Below are 23,250 nucleotides of genomic sequence, written 5' to 3' on the forward strand. Positions count from 1 at the left end.
ATTTCCAGGATGAGGATTCTTTTCCTAAGGTAGCTGAGGTTAGAAAAAGAAGTGTTAAATGACCCCCTGCGTGGCTCTGTCCTGGTCCAGTGAGAACACTGCAGAGCTCAAGCTGCTGCCTCTGTGGGCTGCGTGGTGCTTGTTAGGACTTGAAAATACTAATTCATAATGTCCTGGAGATGAATTCCAGTGCATGTGAGGTTTCACTTGTGTTTCACATACTTGAAAAGATTGAATGAGCAGTTAGTTTGTAATTACTTTGAACGCTTTTTGTTTTTTTTTAATGATGGTTCTGAGAAGTGAACATCTCCTGCCTACCCCCCTTTTTATTTGGGGTCTCCCTAAGTTGCCCAGGATGGACTTGAAGTTCTGATCCTCCTGCCTTAGCCTCCCAGAATGCTGGAGTTGTCAGCATGCACTACCGTGCCTGGCTACATTTTAATAGTTTGAAATCAGAATAGTTTTAAGTCAGCATAGATTTAATATGAGGATCATTTTTTTCTCCAGATCTTGAGTGTGTGTGGGGGGGAGGTACTTGAGATGGAACCCATGGCCTTTCCATGAGTTACATCCCCAGCCTTTGAAATTTAATTTTATTTTTATTTATTTATTTATTTGGTACCGGGGATCCAACTCAGGTCCTTGCGCTTGTGCAGCAGGCGGTGAAACCACTGAGCTAAATCCCCTGCCCTAAATTTAATCTTATTTTGAGGGAGAGTTTTGCTGCGTTGCTTAGGCTCGGCTGGAAGTTGTGATCCTCCTGCTTCAGCCCCCCAGAGTGCAGAGATAAGGAGCAAGCACCAGCTCTCCTCCAGAACTTAGGATTGAAATGTTAAATCTTTCGGGAAAGTTGCATGTACAGTGAAACCAGCCTTACTTTTTCATTAACAATGATCTGTAGTTCCTCATCCTTCATAGAATTATCTCTTACTAAATATTGAGTAGGTACAGAACAATATTTATAAAATACACCAGATAGTTGGTACTGCAAGCACTTGTGAGCCTGCCATGCCAGTTGGTTTAAGAAGTTGAATTTTACCTCAATTTCAGAGCTCTGGCTACCTCTTTCTGATTGCATTGCTTCCTCTGCTCAAAGAGAGCTGCTTTCTGAGTTGTCCTGCCTTTTCTTTATACATTTACCACGAACTTTGTACATCTAATTGATCTATTGCATAATTCTCCCAAGCTTGAGCTTTGTAGAAAGTGCTCACGGACGGGGTGCATTCTCAACATTTGCTTTCTGGGTTGCAGTGTGTTAGAAAAAATGAGTCAGCCGCTTGTTACAGATGGTGCAGGTCATTCCGAAGGGACCCTTGGGTGGGGTTTGCAGCTGGGAAGGTGGGGCAACTCCCAGCCCGGCCAGTGGGGGGTGGAGATTTATTTGTAGCCAAGGAGTAGCCATGGGTCATTGGCTAGAAAATGACTAAGAGGGAATCTTGAAAGGGGGAGGGAGCTCTTGCAGTATGGATTTGGCATGTTTCTTGCTGAGTGCAGACCGGTGTGATAGGGTAAATCCAGGGAAAGATAAATGGAGGGATTTGAGCAGACACTGAGCATGATCAGATACCTCCTAGGAGGAGAACTTCTAAAACTGCCTTAGGAGGCTTCTTGGTCAAACTGGACCAAACAGAACAGGAACAGAGCCCAGGGTTGGCCCAGTCACAGAGAAGACTCAGCTGCCTGACCCAGTACCCACCTGGGAAGTCCGAATCCACTGCAGTCTGTGGCTGCAACATACATCATGCTCTGCAGGTTTGTTTCAATGTGTGATAAGCTCAGGCCTGTCCTCTAAGAAATGTTCTAGCCTGGTGCAGGGGCACATGCTTGTAATTCTAACACTCCGGGAGGCTGAGGCAGGAGGTTTGAAAGTTCCACCCCAGCCTGGGCCACTTAGTGAGAAGACCCTGTTTCAAAATTTAAAAAGAAAATAAATGGCTGGGCATTGGTGGTGCACGGCTGTAATCCCAGTACTCAGGAGGCTGAAGCAGGAGGATTGCCATGAGTTTGAATCCAGCCTAGGCTACATAGTAAGTTCAGGCCAACCTGAACTAAATAGCGAGACCCTGACTCAAAAAAATTAAAAGGGGGCTGAGGATGTAGTTCATTGTAGGCCCTGGGTTCAATCCCCAGCGCTGCCAAAACAACAAAGAGAAATGTTCTGCGCATTCTTGATAATTTTGCTTTTTCTTTTGTGTTTAGCATCAACTTGTCCAGTTCACAGGAAATCCTTTTGTAAATTCCTGACTGTTAAATTTGACAATTTTCCATTTTGTGTCTTGTCTGTGACATCTTTTTATATGTCGTAAAAGGTACCCTTTTAAAATATACAATTCAAGAATCGTTAGTAAATATGCAGCTTGTATAGCACTTTGGAAAGTCCCCTTACACCATATGGTTTCCAGTGTTTTGGGTCTTCCTTGGTTGAGTGTCCAGTGAGTCCATGGAATTTTTCCATGTAGAATATGGGTTTTTTTTTTAACTAAGTTTATTTTCCTGAAGTCCAGTCATACAGCTTGGTTCCCTACTGAAAATGATCACAAAAATGTTTATTGGTTTTTCTACTATTGAAGAACCTTTATGAAAGTTAAGTAAATATAAATACTTAAGTGTAAGATTGTAGCTGGCAGGAGCTAATCACTTTATCTTCGAGAGCAGAGAGAATCTCCAAAATTGATGTTTAAGTATATTTATTTATGTATTTGTTTGTTTTTGTTTTTGTTTTCGGTACCGGGGATCAAACTCAGGACATTGCACTTGCAAGGCAGGTGGCAGCACCACTGACCTAAATCCCCGGCCCTAAGTATATTTATTTAATAAGCTAGCCCTTCCCTTTTTTCCTAGCTCCTCTGAAATCCTCAGGCGCTCCAGCATGAATGAACTGTGAAAACCAAGTGGATGCAAGGCCACATAGCCTGCAGAATAGGCAGCTCCTCAAAGACAGGAAGGAGGTCTGGGTCGTCAGGAACAGGGTGACTGCTAGAGGCAATAGGGGATTCTTTTTGCAAGGGTGAAAATATTCTGCCACTCATGGTTGTGCAGCTTTGTGAAGATACTGAAGAAAGCCATTGGCGTGTACATATTAAAAATGATGAATTTTGTGGTACGTGAATTATGAGGGATGGGAAAAAAGACTCAACCCACATATCAAAGACTTTGGTAAATTCTTCATTCTTCCTTTGGAGGAAAAAAATGCGGTCCCCTCTGAACTCTCCCTCCTCCTTTGTTTGCTCCTAAATTCCTGTCTTCCTTCCCTGCTATAACTAGTAGCTAAGCTTCTGGATTCCAAGCTCTGCTGTCCGGTAATCTTCCCAGTCTCCTCACCTTGTTGTTGGTCTTAAGTTATTTTGTGGGACATGGGAGGTGGCCAGGGGTCTGAATCCGCCAGCCCACCTTCAAGAGTACAAGCAAAGGAGCTGGGGATTTAGCTCAATGGTTCTGCCGCCTGCCTCGAAAGTGCAAGGTCCTGAGTTGGATGCCCAGTGCCAAAAAAAAAAAAAAAAGTACAAGAAAATCCCAGAATTGGCCGTCATGGGAGGGCCATTTGGGATATATTAAGTGAATTCAGTGTGGTTAGTAGAATCATTTATAAGAATAGTATATTTTGAAAATTTCCTCATCTCAATTTCTTTTTTCAGTACTGAGAATTGAACCCAGAGCCTTTGCACTGAGCCAGTCTCCAGCCCATTTATCTATCTATCTTGTCTATCATCTATCTATCTATCTCTCTATTTACTTATTGGTACTGGGGATCGAACTTGGGTCTTTGCGCTTTCGAGGCAGGCAGTGGAACCACTGAGTTAAATCTCCAGCCCTTCAGCCCTTTTATTATTGACACCACCATGCCTTGCTTCAGGTTAATCTTTTCATGGTAAATAGTGTCTTGTGAGTGGTGGTAGTGTCACCAGACACGGTCTGAGGATGTTCCTCAAAGATGGGGAGCTCAGTGTGCCCCACTGATGGGGTAGTTTGTAGGTTCCCTGACTACATCACAGAGAGGAATTACAGGACACCGGTGAGAGGCAGAGTTACAGAGGGCACAGCAGGGCCCGCTCCTTGGTGAGGTGCATGAGAATTGGGCCAGGATGTGTTTTGGGGTGGATATCTGTAGAGTTTGTGAATCTGTAGAAACCTGGCACCCAATTTACAGTTGAGAAGCAATGAAGGGGCATGATCTACATGTGAAATACAAAGAAGGGACTGTTCTACAGACTGTGGGTATTTTAGGCTTTTAGGAATATTTTTGGGGTGCATTTCCTAGAAGGAGAAAAATTTTGCAATCTTGGATAACTTTGTGTCCTGAAGTTGCAGCTTTCCTGAGTACAATTTTAAAATTAGTTTTAATCTTTTTTCTACCTGCATTTATATCTTCTACTTCAAGAACATACTTTAAAAAAAAATTTATGCCTTTTAAATTTCTTTGAGTGTTATATCCTTTAGAAAAGATAAATTTAAAAATTTAAAATTAGGATAAAACTGGGGAGGTGGCAAATACCTGAAATCCCAGCACTAGACTGAGGCAGGAGGATCGCTTGAGTTTAAGGCCAGCCAGGGATACATAGTGAGTTCCAGGCCAGCCTGAAATGCATAGTGAGACCCTGTCTCAAAAAGAAAACCACAAAGCTAAGATTAAGTGAAATTTAGTTCTGGAGGGTTTTCTGTGGCTGGGCTCCTGGTTCCTGGTCAGACTTCTTGGGTCGAATAAATATCTCAGGCTCCACTACTGGGCAGTCCTGGGTAAGGTCCTTGTCCCATTTTTTAGTTTCCATCCTCACCTCACAGGGTTGTTGGAAGAATTAAGTGGGGTAACAGTGGCTGCTTTACTGGGGAGAAATGACACTTAGAGATGGGACAGGAGAACGAGGGCCGTGGGCATCTGATGTGGTGCTGGCTCCATGCAGGAAATCCAAGCCGCCCAAACACAGATGCAGCCCAGGTATGAATCTGTGTGATATGCCGTCAGTGCGGGCAAACAGACTCCACGTTTGAGGAGTTAAGTCACTCAGCCTTAGGTTTTGCATGTGAAATGAATTGAAGCTTATCCTCCCCATTGACCCAAGAATAATGTGAGGCTGAGTAAGCATTAAAGTTATAAAATAAACTAAAATATGTATGTCTCTTGAAGAGGGCATACTCTTCTAAGTAATGAGAGGTACTGATTGTCTTCTGATCCTGTCTTACCTTGCCTTTTATCTTCCTTTTGAGTCTCACCTATTCACCTTTTAAGAGTCAGCATCTTCACGCATCGTTAGAATCTGTAGACTCATTTAAGGAACAGTAACATTTTAAAGACGGCATCTGGGGCCGGGGATTTAGCTCAGTAGTTCCGGTGCCTGCCTTCCAAGTGCAAGGTCCCAAGTTTGATCCCTGGTACCAAAAAAAACAAAGAAAAAAAAGACGGCACCTGCATTTCTGACCTCAAATGTGCTTTGTACACCTCTCGTTTAAAATGTTTTCTCATCCAGTACCGGGGATTTAGCTCAGTGGTACTGCACCTGCCTGGCAAGCACAAGGTCCTGAGTTCAGTACCTGGTATGGGGGAAAAGTTTTCTCAACCCTAAAGCTGAGGAATCAGAGCGGGTGGCTGTAAATCTAACATGCTGGCCTTGGAGAAAAAGTGACAGGAAGTTCGGCCCAGATTGGTCTTCGGGTAGTTAGGGTTGGAAGCAGCCTGGTACAGTGTGGTAGGAAGGGCCAGGGATTCGAAGTCACAGCTCAATGTGTTTTTTTTTTTGTACCAGGGATCACACTTGGGACCTTGCACTTGCGAGGCAGATGGCGGAACCACTGAGCTAAATCCCCAGCCTGCTCAATCTTTTGATGCAGATGCTATCTTAGAAATTTATATGGCCTCTGAGCCTTAGATTTATAATTTGTTCATAACACCAATAATATCTAATCCAGTCAAGAAGATGAAACATTTGTAAAAAATGCCTTGAAAACCATCAAGCACTGTTCAGATTCTTTCCTGAATGGGTCTCGTGCTCACATATGTTGCCCTAACCATACTGTACTTGTAATCAGAATCTCCTAGCTGGGTGTGGTGGTACACACCTGTAAATCGAAGCACCCAGCAGGCTGAGGCAGGAGCACTGCTGCAAGTTTGAGGCAAGCCTTTATTACATAGTGAGACCCTGTCTCAAATAATTGAAAAAAAGAGAGACTCTCTTAGATGTATAGACCTGAATAAACAAATGTTCAGTTAGTGCCTACTATGATGTATGCATTGTGCTAGATTAGCCCTGTTCAATAGGAATATATTGTAACCACATAAGTCACAACAAAATTTTTTGGTAGCCACATTAAAGAAAGCAAAGAACAGATGAGATTAATTTTAATTATTTAACTCTGTATATCCCACATAATAACCTTACTATAAAAAGGTTGAGTGTGACGTTTCACATTCTTTTCATTGTACTAAGTCCTTGAAATCTGGGGGCATGCTCATTTTTTGCTCATCTCAGTTCACAGTGACCTATCAAGTCCTCAGTGCCTCCCTGCAGCTCAAGACCACTGTGCTTGTCAGTCCTCAGCTAGCTGAGGTGGCTGTGGTGGGGAACAAGATGAAGTCCTTTCTGCCAGGAAGGTCACTCTGCTGGAGGGAAACAGACAGTACACAAGTAACAAGTGGAAACGACCATTGTGATCTGTGCTGTAGAGATAACATCACAAGAAGGTGACTGATTGCCAGGCTGTGGCAGTAGAATATTCGGGGAGCTCTGAGTGCTGACATTGGAAGCTGGAACCTGAATGATTAAAAAGGGGTGCTGAGCTGGTGACAATATGGCTGAGCTGCTCTTAGTCAATGGGATCTGCAGGTGCAGAGCCCCATGGTGCTGTGATCTTTTTTTTTCTTTTCAATACTGGAGATCAAACTCAGGATTTTTTTGGTTTATTTTGAGACCTAGTCTCACTTTGTAGTTGAGTCTGGCATTGAACTCACTATGTAGCACAGGGTGGCCTTGAACTTGTAGTGATCCTCCTGCCTCAGCCTTCCCAAGTACTGGGATGACAGCCGCATGCCTCCGAGCCTAGCCAGTATGTGATCTTGCTGTGGGTGATGAACTGAGTGGAGCTGCTGGGCTGTGCTGAGCAGGGCTAGAGAGGCAGGCACACAGTGAGCAGGCCATCAAACCGAGCCCAGAGGAGCTGAGAAGCCATGGAGAGGTTTCAGTTAGAGCCCCGAGGTCCACGTGAGTTTATGAGATATAAGTGAGGCACTTGTTGAACTCTAAAAAAAATCTAACTCATTATTCTGTATATAATTTATATGTATATAGTAGGTCAGAAGGCCAAAGTTATTTTGACATTTGTAAACAACGTGTCTTTCCTGTTTTCCTAATCTCTTATTTACAGTCGTTTTTATGTCTTTGGAAGAACATCTTTTGGACACTTTACGTCCATCAACTATCATCTACTCAAAAAAACTGGCGGTTTACTTAGCATAAAGTTTTCACTTACAATTGATGTATAAACAAAATGGCTTTAGGGAGAATCTCAGACTGTTTAAACAGTGGCTCTGTTGCTAATTGTCTTTTTTTTAACCCTTTGACAGACATGTACATTGCTATCGCAGTTTCTCTCCTCATGATCCTGATCTGTGCCATGGCGACTTACGGAGCCTACAAGGTGAGATGCCGGCCCTTTCCCTCGGCCGCTGGTGCATGTAAACCAGGGATGGCAAACCTTTCCAAGCTTTCAGTGATGCAAACAGCCCGCTGCGGCACGAGCACTGTAGGTTCACCACCACTGATGTAAACCGCGTTTATCCCCAGTAAGCAGGAAGGAATTCCTCCCAGGTTTTCTGCAAGACTCTGGAAGTTTAAGTCTAGCACTAGTATCACATGGTACCAGGAAAACCAATGAAAGCAGCATTATACTCTCCTAGACGTGTTTGCTGAGTTTTGTCGCCTGCTTGGGCGTGGCAAACCAGTCACTGTCTTGACCTGCTCAGTCTCTCTGAACTCAGCAACATCCTGCTTGGTCACATGGAAGGCACTAACCTCCTGTTTTCTCGTGTTCAGCAACATGCAGCCTGGATCATCCCATTCTTCTGTTACCAGATCTTTGACTTCGCCCTCAACGCCTTGGTTGCGGTCACTGTGCTTGTGTACCCAAACTCCATTCAGGAGTACATAAGGCAGCTGGTAAGCAATTTTCATTTTTGTCAGTCTGATTAAAGAAATGTCTTTTAATCCTGATATAGTGGCACACTTCTGTGATCCTAGTGCTCACGAGGCTGAGGCAGGAGGATTGCCATGAGATTGAAGTGAGCTTGGGCTATATAGTGAGCTCAAAGTGAGCCTGAACTGTATAGCAAGACCCTGTCTCAAAAAAAAAGGTCATTTGTAATTTATGCTTATGTGCTACTAACAGAGAATTCTCTAATTTGTGTGTGTGTGTGATGCTGGGGATTGTACTCAGGGTGTTTGCACTGAGTGAGCTGTATTGCAACTCTGTATTTTTCCAGACAAGATCTCACTGTTTCCCAGGCTGGGCTCCAACTTGGAATCTTCCTGCCTCAGCCTCCTGGAATGCTGGGATTATAGATCTGTACCACCTTGCCTGGCTGGCTTTAAACTTTTAAATGTGAATATTTTTCAAGGCTCTGATCCTCAGCATTACAAAAACTTTAAAAAAGTAAAATAAGTAAAATATAATCATAAAACCAGTATTTACATTCTTGTGGTTGTCCATTTTTGTTAGAAACAGCTTCCCTTTGTTTTAGAAAACAGGTCCTTGTTTTGGTAGTGCATGCCCCTGGGAAAGTCCTATGTGCCGATTTTACACATTACCTGCTGTAGCTCTGGCGGCATAGCTGAGTGTCCTGCAGGAGGGAACACGGAGTACCTGATGAGCAGGTGCAGAATCACCTCAGTGCCGAGGATGTCTTGGTGTCAGGATTTGGTGCTGGGTCCTTGGCCCAAGGAGGAAAGACTGCCCTTGTCATGTGAGGGCAGGGCTGGGATTCAGGAGACAGGAAGTTGACCACGGGTTCAGTTTGGATGGTGGCCTGCAGAGATCTCTTGGAGAGGGGAGGCCTCACAGTGTTAGCTGACTTCCTCCCACCCCATGGTTGCTCATCTCCATCCTGTAGAGCCACAAAGCTCAATGATGACGTTGGTCAGTGGTGTAAGATCAATTTTAAAAGACATCATCTACTTTTTTTTGGTAGCAGGGATCAAACTCAGGACCTTGTGCTTGCGAAGCAGGCGCAGTGTCACTGAGCTAAATCCCCAGCCCCTAACCATCTACCTATATTTGTAGTTGCAAGCCATTGACAGAAGTAAATGGTCTCCTGTGTGTTGTATTAAAGACAAGTGTAGGCTATTCATGAGGCTGAACGTCGTCAGAATCCTAACACAGTTGACACAAGTTTGTGTTTTTTTGGGTTTGCTTTGGTTTTCTTTTTTTTTGGTACCAGGCATTGAACTTGGGACCTTGTGCTTGCAAGGCAGGCACCCGAACCACTGAGCTAAATCTCCGGCCCTTGTTTGCTTTGGTTTTAAAAGTAGATCTCAACTTGCATTAAAAACCATGTCCAAGTTTGATTTCCTGTACCTCAAAAAAAAAAAAAAAGTCCACTTTTCTTGGGGAAAAGAATGTCAAGATCTTTGTAGAAAGGATAGTGCACTTCTTCCACTTGGATCTCTTTTAATTAGACCACACGAACAGTATGGTCCCTGTCTGTCCCCTCCCCGCCTTTAACAGTAGAGAGAATTTATTGAGAAAAAGATAGCTTCTGTCCAAGAGAAACAGAAGGGGGTCTCGAAAGTGGGTTCAGTGTCATCTCTTCTTGATCTTGTAAGCAACACCAAGCAGTTCTTACCCTTTCGGATCTTTTACTACAGAAACACAGGGTTTTATGAGCTGATCACAGAAAACGACTTTGATTCTGTTTCTTGGAAATTTTGCAACAAGTAGAAGATGTGAGAGCAGCGTTGAGAGTGGCGTTGCTCAGCAGCAGCAGGCATGGGTCTCAGGGTTGTCTCCTGCTCTTTCCTAGCTCTGCCCTGGCTCAGAGTTCTGCTCCTGCAGGGCACAGACACGGTGTGGGGTGGTGAAGAGGACACAAGTATGGCACCGGGACAGCCTTTTGTCACTTGCACCCCAGCCATCGAGTAGGCACAGGGCAGGCCGTGTGGGTGTGGGGAGAGCCCTGTCCTGTTAGCCATGGCAGGGTTGGATCCTCCAGCAGGTTCCTGTGACCTGTGGTCGGATGGCTGGACTTGACTTGTTTGACAGTGGTTTGTTCATTGCATTGCTTGGACCAAACCCAAAGCCTCACACATGCTATGCAAGTGCTGTACCCCTGACCCACACCCCAACCCAAAAGTGAGGACTCCTGTTACTGTAAGAGAACCTGCTCTCTGGGAAGAAGTAACATCACCAAAGGCAGCCTGCATCACCAAGAAGACACCATGATAATAGATCTCTCCCCCTTGCCTTCTGCAGGGCCCTTCGGAGGCTCAGAGCTTGCAGCAAATCCTGATAGCAGAGGTGTAGGGAATAGCCCTGATGGAGACCCCACATTCTCACTGTATGCTTGGAGGGCAGAGCACCATTTTCAGGCCTCGCCTGAGCCCTCCTTTGCTTTTCATTTTCTGGAGTTACTCCCGGATTAAGAACAGACCTGCCTCTCTCTGTTACACCTCTTTGGCTTTCTCATGAGTAGAGGTAGATGAGAAATTTTGTATTAGTCCTGAATAATAATTGCCTTACTTGTTGCTTTTTGGTAAGCCCATCTGAACTGATGCCTAAGGAATATTATCTGGATGACTGAGATTTGCTAATGAGGTCCTTTTCTTTTGCAGCCTCCTAATTTTCCCTACAGAGATGATATCATGTCGGTGAACCCTACCTGCTTGGTCCTTATTATCCTTCTGTTTATCAGCATTATCTTGACATTTAAGGTAAGCATTGATGTCTTACTTTTTTGTCGCTGCAGTACAATACCCAGTGCCCACAGCTCCAAGGAAGAAAGGTTTATGTTGGCTCATAGTTTGTAAAGGGCTTGGTCCATGGTAGATTGGGTCCAAGGCAGGGCAGCGGGAGAGAGAGACTCTTCCGGGCCACGCCACCAGGTTTCTCCTCCCAACATCAGATCCACCTATAAATTCATCAGTGGACCCATCCACTGAGAAGCATCACACCTCTGGGATCCAGCCACCTCCCAAAGCCCCCACCTGTGAGCACATGAGGCTTGAGGGGACATCTAGATATAAACCATAACACATGAAGATTTTAATTAGGGTTTAAATGTCATTAAATGTATTCCTGAATGGCACAGAGAAACTGGTCAGTTCATTTTTGAACTGCTTTTTGATTTCCTAACATTATAGTTACTTCCACAGTCTGTATGAGGGACACACTAAATGGAATCAAGACCACAGCCAGCCAACGGTTATTCCAAACTATATTTGGCTAGGAATAAATTAATACAGTGTTGTGCATTACATAGTATATAATACTGCAACATGCAATACAAGGTCCATGTAGTGGACTTTTTTTTTCCTTTGAGATAGGGACTTACTATGCAGTTCAGACTGGCCTTGAGCTTGTGGCAATCCTCCTGCCTCAGCCTTCTGAGTGCTGAGATCACAGGTTTGCGCCACCACGCCCAGCAGGCTTTGGACTTTTAACTCTCGTACTTTTCATTGCCTTTATTCTGGTATAAAATTGCCCCATTTTTCAAAAATCGAGCTTCAGGAAGCTGCATTTAGGGAGAAAAGTCATCTTAAATAGGTCATATGGTAAGAGCAGAAAGATAATGATGCACTGAAGAGGAGCTGGGTTACAGTCCAGAAGTGGGGCACGTGCTTGGCCTGCACAAAGACCTCAGTTCAATCCCCAGCACCAAGAAAAGCCTCCTCCTCCTCCTCCTCCTCCTCCTCTTCTTCTTCTTCTTCTTCCTATTATTATTATTATTATTATTTTGGCACTGGGGATCAAACTCGGGTCCTTGTGCTTGCGAGGCAGGTGGTGGAACCACTGAGCTAAATCCCCGGCCCTCCTCTGAACTTTTAAGTATTGTACATGTAGCTCAGTAGTGCAAGGTTTGGAAACATGTTGTCCGTGGATGTTAGGGCATGGAGTATGTACTGCTTGGTAGCTCCCATGCTGCACTCCATTGTCACTCAGTTCCCGTCACTCGGTTGACCCTCGTGCTGTCCACTGACGTCCAGCCTGGAGGTGTGTCCATCTACCACCTGGGCTGCCTGTAGACCTGGTGATACCCCCGGAAAAGGCCACAGATGTTCTGAGGCTCCTCTCTCAAGGGTAGATTCCCTCTTCCCTTCTGTCTGCTTTTTCCCCAACCCTGGTGCTGGGAATTGAACTCAGGGCCCTCACTTTGCACTACATCCCTGCCCTTTTTTATTGTTTGAGAACAGGGTCTTGCAAAGTTATTGAGTTGCCGAGGCTGTGCTCAAACTTTCAGTCCTCCTGCCTCAGCCTCCCAGAATGCTGGGATTATAGGCCTGCACCACCACACCCAGCTTGCGCTTGCTTTTGATCACTTGGTCATGCCTTAAAAGTATGTTTGTATAGTTCAGATTTTGTAATTTTTGCCTGCAGGAAGGTTACTGTGTCCTGGTTGCCTCTGCCACTAGCAGGAGCCCAAAAGCTGCGCTTAGGCTTTTTTGACTTAGCAAAGTGACTGTAATCCCAACACTTGGGAGGCTGAGGCAGGAGGATCACAAGTTTGACTCCTCTCTGGGCAGCTTAATGAGACCTCATTTCAGTAGATAAAAAGAGCTAGGGATATAACTCAGCGAGAAGGCCCTGGGTTCAATCCCCAAGACCATGGCCAAAAAGGAAAAAAAAGCGCCTTTTGATTTTGTAGACATTTTTGTTTGTATCAGAAATGCTTATCTTGGGTTCTGAGTCAGAGGACCTTGGGCTGGCTTCTGTCAACGAAGCTTCTAACCACAGCCTCAGTTTTGTGATTCACCGAATAGCAGTAATAATTAATAAACAGTCCTGCGGGGTGGCTGACTAAGATGATGGGTGGGAAGGTGCATCATTTATTCAGTGAGCACGGTAGTCCCCTCTCCATCTGAGGTTTCATTTCTTGTTTTTTTGTTTTGTTTTGTTTTGGTACTGGGGATCGAACTCGGGACCTTGCGCTTGTGAGGCAGGCGCCGGAACCACTGAGCTAAATCCCCTACCCATGAAGTTTCATTTCTTTATGAAAATGAAACCTCTTCTTGCTTACCAGTGGTTGAGCAAGGTCCAAAAAACATTAAGTGCGGAGTTCTGTATTTTGGCAGCATTGTCACAGCTGTCCCAGTTTATTAGGGTTCCTCTCACCATGCCTGACTTACAGATTAACTGTTATCATAAGTGTGTGTGTATAGGGAGCAGATGGGAACTCCAGGCTCAGTGCGTCCCCAAAGATAAGGGGTCGGCCGTGTTGTGGGGCTCGTGTGTGCCATGCTGTGTTCTAAGTGCTGGGCTTCAGTAGTGATGAGAAAAATCTCTGCAGTGTATTAATTGAGCATAATTGTCTCAAGCCCAGTGTGTTGGGGTGTGATTTTTATCCCAGCACTGTGGGAGGCTGAGTCAGGAGGATCACAGTTTTGAGCCCAGCCTGGGCAGCCTCGGTGAACCCAGTAAAATTAAAAGCGTGGCTGGGAATGAAGGCACCATACAAATGGTGGGCAGGGTCTCTAGCCTGAGAGAATGAGAGAAGGCGCTCTCCTCTTCCATGTGTTTATCTGCATCTCCGCCTCCTGCTCCGACTGGACTGTATTTCCTCGTAACACTCCTTGCAGGCACAGCTTCTCCTTCCTAGCACTAAGCTGCTGCCTCGAGCTCATTATTCATTCAGAGGAACACCGGGTGGGGTTGTGGCCTCCCGGAGCAGCTCACTGGATCAGTGGCTCTCACCACCTACTTTGCTTATCACCGCATCGATTTGGAGCCCAGACGGGACCTTTGTTAGCTCAGCTCTGTGCCAAGATGGAACAGGAAGCAGCCCCACTGCCCTGCTCTGCAGACAGAGGAGGGAAGGGTTGCACCCCTGAGGTTACTTGTGAGAGACATTAAACATTCCGTTCTCTAATCCAGGATTACAGAAATGCCAAACAAGAAACGAGGCCACTGAAGCATGTTATGTACTGTCCTTTAGAGTCAGCAGACAGACTTGTTAAGTTGCCTGGGCTGGGCTCGGACTCGGGATCTTCCTACCTGAGTCTCTCAGTGCCAGGGTTGCAGCGTGTGCCCTGTGCCCAACATTGCCATTCATTCTTACACCCACCCTCTCGCCCTGACCATAACTCAGCTGCCTTCTCTGGGCATGGATTAACCTGTTGGGGCATTTCACAGAAATGGAGTCCTGCAATATGTGGTTCTTTGCAGCTGGCTTTCTCCACTTGGCCTCACATCTCAAGGTTCTTCCATGTTGTTCCAAGTGTCCGTTTCCTCCTCTTCCTTGGGGAGTAATATTCCTCCTTATCCATCCACTGCGCTGTGTATCCACACAGCTGCTGGTAGACATTTTGGTTGCTTCCATATTTCATCTGTTGGGAAAAGCAAGGCTGGCACATTCACCTTCCTGTGTGTGTTTTCATTTCTCATGTGCCTCTCTGGGCAGGATCGCTGCTCTGTATGTCACTCGGTGACCTTGTGAGGTCTGCCAGACTTGGACGTGGCTGCTCCATGTCACATTCTCAGTAGCAGTATGGGCTTTCCAGTTTATATGTTTAAATTTCTTTTAATCAAAAAATTCTAAAGGCTAGAAAGGAATTTTGAAATAATTCAATTCTAATTCATTTACAGATGAATGCAGTCATGGTTTGAAACATTTCCCACAAACTCATGCTTTATTTCTAGCCTATCTTTAGTGGGGGACAGGGCTGGGAATTGGACCCAGGGCCTTTACACTGAGCTAGATCCCCAGCTCTTCTATTATTTTGAAACAGAGTATTCTTACTAAGTTGCCCAGGTGGAGCTTGAACTCATGATCCCTCTGCCTCAGTCTCCTGGAGTGCTGGGATTACAGGTGCATGTCATCATGCCTGGCTAGCATGTATGTCTTCATTTTGGACATTATTTTAATAAATATCCTTTTTGATTATGTCATTATGAAAATGGAAATGTTTTAGTGAATTTCCTGGACCATGAAGTAAATTTGTATGCTGTGAAGTTGATTTTTAAAAATTGACTAGTGTGGTAATATCACAGACAATCATGTAGAATAAAAAGTCCCAAAGAAACAAGAAATAAAATATAGTGATAAATCAATTAATGACTTCGGTTGTTCTGTGAGTTTAGGGGTGATAACTATTTGTGGTGGTTGTCCCTTTTGTTAGGGATCCCTTTTACCAGAAACCTGGAAGCAGAGGCAGGAGGATTGTGAATGCAGGACCAGCCCGGATGCAATAGCACGATCCTGTCTCTGAGAACAAAACAAAATGAAAAGGCAGTTTCTTCTTCCACTCTGACTTCCAGTCCCCTGCCCTTCTACCACCAATACCACCACAAGGCTTTTGCTTTAGTGGAGGCAGCATGTGCATTTAGTTAATGTAAATAAAAGTTTAATGATATGACTTTGTGTGTGTGATATTTTAAATTGTCTGTGTTTGGAAACTAAAAGTCTGATGACCTCTCTTTCAGGGTTACTTGATTAGCTGTGTTTGGAACTGCTACCGATACATCAATGGCAGGAACTCCTCCGATGTCCTGGTCTATGTCACCAGCAACGACACCACGGTAGGTATAATGTTACCGGAGAGCTCCTCACTCTCTGTGTGGTGGCTCCTAATGCTTCTGTGTCTGATACTTTCTCTTGGTGTTGACATTTCATTAGCTGCTTGCTTAGTCATCAAGATTCATTGTGAAATGAAACACATTGTTTTCCCTGTATTCTGTATGGCTCAACTTGTTTTTTTTTTTTTTTTTTTTGGTACCAGGGATTGAACTTGGGTCCTTGTGCTTGCAAGGCAAGCAACGGAACCACTGAGCTAAATCCCTGGCTCAACTTGTGTATTATAAAAATATTACAGATAGATAATATATATACATTGGCCATAGTTAAGGAGTCCAGTTGTTAAACCATGGTATGTAATTCTACATGTCAGTTCTATACAGTATGACTGTTTCATGTTACATGTGAAATTAAACCAAGAAATACAAATTTATACGTCAATAAGAATGGTAGAGGTTGCCATGTCTTTATAATTAGCCCTGTATATGAAACCTTTAGTCAAAGCAGGGCATGCTGGATATACACTTGTAATGTCAGGTGAGGCAGGAGGCTCACCCTAAATTTGAAGCCAGCCTGCGCTACATAGTTGAAGCCCAGCCTGAACTAAGGAGGCAGGCCCTGTCTTAGGGAAAAAAAAACAAACCTTGGTCAAAAAATTTAGATGATTTCTGTTCTACTAGTTGTTTTGTACATTAAAAACTTTTAAACCTATCAGGTATGATTTTATGGAACATTTCTTCACTGGAAGCATCCTTGAACTTGAACTCAGTTGTAATTTGTGTAAGTGATCTGGAAACTTCTTTTGTTAGATAGAAGTGTAAATCCCACCCCCCCAACTGCATCATCTGTATCTCACACAGTACCTGATGCAGTGTGTGGTTCAGGGCCCAGAGCGGCTGGCGACAAGGACGGGGGTGGATGGGACAGGACCGGAGAACAGGGTCAGGTCTGCAGACCAGGATGTGCAGAGTTTCTGCTTTATGGGTTTTTTTTTGGTACCGGGAATCAAACTCAGGTCCTTGCACTTGGAAGACAGGCGGTGGAACCACTGAGCTAAATCCCCGGGCCTTGTGCTTTGTTCTTTAAATTCTGCTCTCTTCCTCACTGAAATAGTTGGACCACCCTACTTTCTTGTGTATAAAGTGAGAGTAAGACTCTGTAAAGCTTTATGGTACTTGTGTGGGTGGGAGCAACATCACTGCATGCTCCTGGCTGTCGCCTGTCTCTCCCGAGTATTTCCCCGCCTGCCCGAGCGGCTCTCGGTCGGGTAAAAGAGCAGTGGCTGCAGAACAGACCCCGAGCTGCAGAGCAGGGGTGAGAGGCCTCTGGGATTTGCAGCATCTCTGCTCAGCCCTTTGAGGAATTTCTCTTGGGTCAGTCTCTTTTAAGAAGTAACGGCTTATAATTTTGTAGCTTTGAGAAAATTATTTTCTCAGAAGTTTTTTATTTTTCGAGGTTTTGGGGGAGGCATTTGTTTTAATTTTGAGATGCCCAGTCTGGGCTTGAACTTGTGGACCTCATGTCTCAGGCTCCAAGTGCTGGGATTTCATGGGCATGCGGCACCACTCCCGGCTTGTTGTGTTTGCTTTTATTTTTTGGGGGTACTGGGGATCGAACTTGGGACCTTCACTTGTGAGGCAGGCAGCGGAACCACTTAGCTAAATCCCCAGCCTTGTTTGCTTTTGTTTTTGAGACGGCGGCTGGCTTCAGTGTACTACAGGCTGGCCTTGAATGCTCTGTAGCCCATGTTGGCCCCAAACTCCTCCTGCCTCAGCTTCCAGAGGCTTCCTACCATACGTGGTCAGGTTCAAGACTTGCATTTGAGAAACCAGTGAAGTTGTTAAAGGAGATGTGTGAGCGCGTCCTCCTGGTTTCTGGTGTGCAGGGCTGCCGAGAAGTTGATGCCCACACTGCACGTGCTTGTTTCCATGTGCTTCTCACTGGGGTCTTTTTTTCCTAGGCGAAATTTTGTAGAATGGGTGTTTAGATTGTTTAAGAACAATGAGAAAGTCCCTACAATACACATCCCACCGGCTTTTCAGAGGAAATGATTACTTTTCCCTTTGAAAAGTACAAAACAGTTGTGGAGTGGCAGATCAGTTTTATTTAGACTTATTATGAAGTTCTTCACAGGAGCTGCCCTGGCTCTGGTACCAAGGGCCACCTGCTCCTCAGAATGCTTTCTGCAGGGTGGGCCCTGGTGGCGGCTGCAGGGACTGTTCTGGCCTGCTGGTGTAAGGAGGTTGGGGACCTGCTATTGGCTGACATTTCCTCAGCCATTTTGTGTGAGGCCGACATGTTTTAGAGGAGGAAATGTAGTTGCTGATAATGCACTGTTCTCCCAAAGTTCCCAGTGAACTTTTTTTGTCTTTTTAAAGCTTCAGTGTTTGTGTTCCTAGGGAAGGGAAGTTTATCTTTTCTTCGGCTTCCTCCATCTAGTATGACAAGATTTTTAGGCTCATTTTGTATTTGTATAATTTTTGCCCCAGGCCTGGAGGCTGCCGTTTTCCCAGGGAACTCTGCTTCCTTGTGGTGGATATGATATCTGGAGACCATAATCTGGAGGATACATAGTTTCTTTTTTAAAAGTAAGGGACCGGGGATTTAGCTCAGTGGTTCCAGCGCCTACCTCGCAAGTGGCAGGTCCTGAGTTTGACCCCCAGTACCAAAAAAAAATTTTGTATTTTATTGATTGATTGAGACTCAGTAGTTGGCTGGCCTTGAATTCACTGTGCAGCGTAGGCTGGCCTCAAACTTCTGCCTCAGCCTCCTGAGCACTAGGATTATAGGCATGACTGGCTGAATCAGAGGTTTGCATGTTTAAAGATTAGTTTGACTAGAACTAAAGGAGTCAGTGTTGGCTGAAATGACCTAAACTTGTTATTTTTCCTGGTTCCATGGTTACGATAAGGGTGTTATTTTGTATAATCATGTGTGTTTCTCTTTGTCCATCTCCTGTTGGAACCAATGTCATGCTTTTGCTTCCCCTCAGATTTTAGGCCAGATGGCTCTTCTCCCAGGCAGAATGGATTCATGTTGACCTCTGTTGAAAGAAACATACCGGGGCTCTTGCTGGTAGAAAATAAGTATCTTCCCTTTCCTTCTTTAGAATGGCATCCATGTTATTATCCAGATGTGTCCTTCCCAGATTCTGCTGACAGGGGCATGGATAGGAGTTATTAGATATTGGAGACGATTGCCGGGATGAATCTCCCATCCAGTTTTCCAACCAAATTAGTCCAGAAACCTTGGTGTGAGTGTAGGCCAGAGTGAGAGCTGCAGGCTCTCAGCTCATGATGCCTTTGGGGCGGAATGATTTTTTCCACGCTGCCCTTAGGCCATGAAAATAAATTCCCAAGTGGGATTAAGTAGTTGTGCGTAGATGCTTAGTGGTCGCAGTTGGTGTGGCAATGCAGGCATGTAGCTGCAACTGTTGAGAGTTCGGGCCCCCTGTGCAGGTGGCGCTCTTGCTGAGGGAGGTGCAGAGTCCTAGGGTGGTGTGTGTTATATAACCCCACATTCTCCTGCTGCCGTCACATGTGGCTTTAAGAGGAAAGGCCCATTAAGACGAACATCTAGGTTGGAGAAGGCAGATTTCTTTCATATGAAACTCTATGCAGATTGAAGTTTCAAAACTATATCAGTGCAGCCTTGCTTTGCTGATAGTAAGATTTGGGCCGTGGCAGTGCCCACTATTTTGTTAAATCTGAAAGCTGGGAATCTGATTCCTGTGGATTTGGGGCACTTGAAAATCAATATTAATATTTAGCCAAAATGGTATTTTGATTCCAGATAAAAAATTATAGTCTTGGATGGTATAGGAAAATTCCTAACTGTTCTTGGAAAAGTAAGAAAAACCTGAACTTTATGGAGTCTGTTATTCGATGTCATAGTCAGGGCTAATCCAGATGAATATTAAGTGCCAGTTTATTGTTGTGAGTTTAGAAGTATTGCTGCATGGGGCTTGCTTTCAGGTCGGGGTGCTTGAAAACCACAGTGAAGAAGGATGTCCCTGGCGAATGAAGACCCATGATCTCCCTGCAGCCATTTCCCATTAGTTTCTTTGTTTTCCCGGAGGTTAAAGATGACCTTGGCCATCGAGAGGCCACAGAACAAGGCAGTGGTTGACTAGGAAGGTTTGGGGTGGCATTTCTAGGCGTCTCAGTGACTTTCAAATACTTTTATTTTTTCCTTTCAGCTACTTAAAAACCAGGTCAGGTTCTTTACTTCCTGGTATAAGGTGGTTGTGGTTCTTGATGGTGTGACACGAGTTCTGTGTACTTTTGCCACACAGCAGAGAGACGGAGGGGGAGGGAGTGAAGCCACTTGTAGCAGGGGAGCCTTTGGTTGGGCCTCAGAAGCTCTTTCAGGCCCGAGAACCGACTGCTGCACAGTGACCAGGGGTGGCTGTCGCGAAGGCCTTGCACACCTTCCAGGATGGCCAGAGGGGCCTTTGCCTGAAGCGCAGTTGCAGGATGTTTCCTGCGATGGATTTCAGAATTATGGACATGAAAAGTACCTGGCCAGAGAACCAACTTTCCATATTGTCTTCTGCCTAAGGGAACCGACGAGTCCTGAGGGAGCGGAGGGAGAAGGGAGAAAAATCTCCAAGTCCCAGAGGGAACAGTGAAAACTTCTGTAGAGTGTGAAACCCTCACCTGTGATTAATTGGCTTTGGTGTTTCTAACCTATTCAATTCTGTGACATAAAAAGGGAGACCTTATTTGTAATAGCTCAGATTTAGGTATCTCTTTTCCCTTATAATTTAATAGTTTATGTTACCTCTGTAAGTTTTTTCTTCCTTTGAACGTAAAAGAGCAAGAGAAGTGTGAAGGTTTGATGCTGAGAGATCAGAGGTTGGAGAGGCGGAGGCCATTGCAGGGGTAGTTGGGGATTGATTGACAGGAGTTGGGGTGATGTGGCCCTTGAGGATCTCTCCTGAGTGCAGCTGTAGTGCCTTTGATGCCCTCCACTATGTGCCCACGGTGTCACCCTGCTGTGGGCTGGATGGGTCCAGTGACATGTTTCTTACCCTCCTGGCTTTGGAGCAGTTTCTCTCTAGAGCCCTGGGTAGTTATGAACTGTATTCATAAGAGTCAAGTCAAGCACTGAATGTGTAAATGTGCATCACTACCATTGGTAATTGTGTGCACGCAGCTTTATAACCATGGTGACCTGAAATGCTGTGGCAGACAACTTAAGTTCTTTGATGAGATCTGTGGGTCACCACAGCATATGCAGTCACCTTGACAGAGCTGAGATGTCAAGAAAGTGTCTTCTCAAATGCAGATGGACAAAAAGGACATTCCTCTGTCTCTTGAGGTCTCAGCATTTAACACACAATACTTACACAGCCAGCACTGTGACAACACACTTTCATGGAGTCAGATTTGCAAAAAGTATGAAACAAATTTGAACACACAGTTTATATCTCCAAAAACAGAAATGATGCAAAGATGAAGTACATACATGGCATATTGAATTGTAAAAGGTGATGTTGACCATTTAAAATAGTGGAGAAAAAAACGAAAAAGAAATTTCGACATGAAAACGTGTCACCAGGATGGAGTTCAGGTAATTCCATAGGGGCTGGCCAACTTTGCCGATCACTGTCATTGTTGTGAAGTCTGCATCGAAATACATGGTTGCTTTTTTTCTTGTAGAGACTGGCTGACTTCAGATAGCACATTCCATTAATTTTCTACAGGGTGCTACTGAGTATTCACTTAGGCCAGCATGATGCACCTACCTGTGTTCAGCCAGAAACGCACTAATCTTTTTTCTCAAGATTGGACTTCCTGCCCATCTTATACAACTTTTCCTTTTTTCTGTAGGAGTTACGGTTTTCGAGATTTTGACATTTGAGATTGTGAGCTTAACGATTCTACATGTCAGAAATTTTGGTCTTTTGAGATTATGGCATTAATTTTAGGAGGAGTTTCTGGGAATATATATTAAGGAAGAAAAAAGTGTAAGATGTTCATACAGCATTGTTTTTAATTGCAAAAAAAGTATTCAGTCTAATTGTCTTAGTAATTGGAGAATTGGTTAGATTAGGGTATACCCAGCTGAGGGATGGGGGCATATACCTATAATCCCAGCTCTCAGAGGCTGAGGCAAGAGGATTGTGAGTTCGTGTCCACCTAGACACCTTAGTGACTTAGGGAGACTCTGTCTCAGAATGACAGATCAGAAAAGGGCTGGGATGTATGTCAGTGCAAAAGCTCTGGGTTTAATCCCCAGCACCCCCCCCCCCCAAATATATCTACTTTGTAAAATGCCTGTGTTGTCATTAAAATTATTGTGGACATTATAACAGACAAAAGGCATATGTTATTTTAAAATGCAGAATATAGAAATTTGTTGGGCCTGGGATTTAGCTCAGTGGCACCGCACCTGCCTCCTAAGCCTAAGGTCCTGAGTTTGATCCCTGTACCAAGAAAAAGAAATTTATATTGTGATTACAGATATGGAGAAGCCGCTTGTAGACACTGATTGAGTTGTAATAGAAAATTAAATAGTTGATTTGTTGGGTACTAGGAGAAGGAGCTATTTCTCCCTTCCCATGAATTTGGGGGAGGGAGGCAGAGAAGTGCTGGAGTGGGGGCGGGAAAAGTAGGGACCTGAGGCTCCCAACAACTCTCCTCAGCCTCCGCCCCAAAGGGAGTGTGCGTCGTGAAGGAGATGTACGCTAGGTGGTGCTGCACATTCAGGCTTGGGGACACGGAGAAGCAGCAGCTGAAATGCCTCTGTGACAGGGTTACCATGGTGATAGCTCACCCTGCTTTCCTTCTGCTTTCTCAGTGCTTGAATATATAATGTTTAAATAAATACTTAAATGCGCAGAGCCATTTTAATCTGCAGTCTATTATTTTCGTCTTCTTTGCCTTAATATCTCACCAGTGAGAACTTTTGAACCCAATCTGAAAGCTTTGCAGTTCAAATTTTATATTATGAATAACTGAGGAAAATGTGTATAGCTTCTTTGCTGAGAGTTAAAGGTAGCAGTGGCATCTTTCTGTAATACGGGGTGAGGGCAGCTTAGAGTTTTGCAATGAATTGAGCATAAAGTCAGCTTTTATCTCATTTGCCTTTGTCCTTTGCAATAGGTGGTAGTAAAGCTTGGAGGTTTCAGCCCTCCTCACCCCTGGGAGGGGGAGGGGATGAATAGTCTGTAACACCCCCCCACACACAATGAATGGGTCTGGGGAGAACGGAGGGCACACAGGGAAGGCAGCGACCCCCAACTTCATGGAGATAGGAGCCCCTGCCCTCCTGGCTAGTCATCCCTCCCCCAAGTGACTGTCTCCCTCCTTACCATACCCTCAGTGATAAGCGGTAGATGTCACAGCAACCGAATGAACCTGTGGAGCAGGTGTCATGGGAACCCCCAATTTGTAGCCAAGGCAGACAGAAGTGTGGGTAGCCTGGGAGCCACCACCAGGGTGGAGCTGGATGTGAAGTCAGGCACTGGAGAGTCAGGAGTCCGAAACTGGTGTGAACTGCTGTGAAGGTATTGGAGACAGGCGTCCCGTCCCTCGTCC

The 23,250-nt window shown here is 44.9% G+C and overlaps 1 protein-coding gene across 1 annotated transcript in view; it reads left to right on the plus strand.

The window, feature by feature from the left end:
• Positions 1-23,250, plus strand: part of Laptm4b (lysosomal protein transmembrane 4 beta) — a 45,112-nt gene that overhangs the window by 16,603 nt on the left and 5,259 nt on the right. Inside the window, exons 3-6 of the mRNA XM_004850148.4 lie at positions 7,553-7,626; positions 8,022-8,144; positions 10,812-10,910; positions 15,616-15,711. Of these exons, the coding sequence (XP_004850205.1) occupies positions 7,553-7,626; positions 8,022-8,144; positions 10,812-10,910; positions 15,616-15,711 (392 nt within the window). The remainder of the gene's footprint in view (positions 1-7,552; positions 7,627-8,021; positions 8,145-10,811; positions 10,911-15,615; positions 15,712-23,250) is intronic.

The sequence above is a fragment of the Heterocephalus glaber genome, unplaced genomic scaffold (assembly GCF_053883595.1).
Source record: "Heterocephalus glaber isolate CG9 unplaced genomic scaffold, H.glaber_assembly_v1.0 deba00001555, whole genome shotgun sequence".
NCBI classification, from domain to species: Eukaryota; Metazoa; Chordata; class Mammalia; order Rodentia; family Bathyergidae; genus Heterocephalus; species Heterocephalus glaber.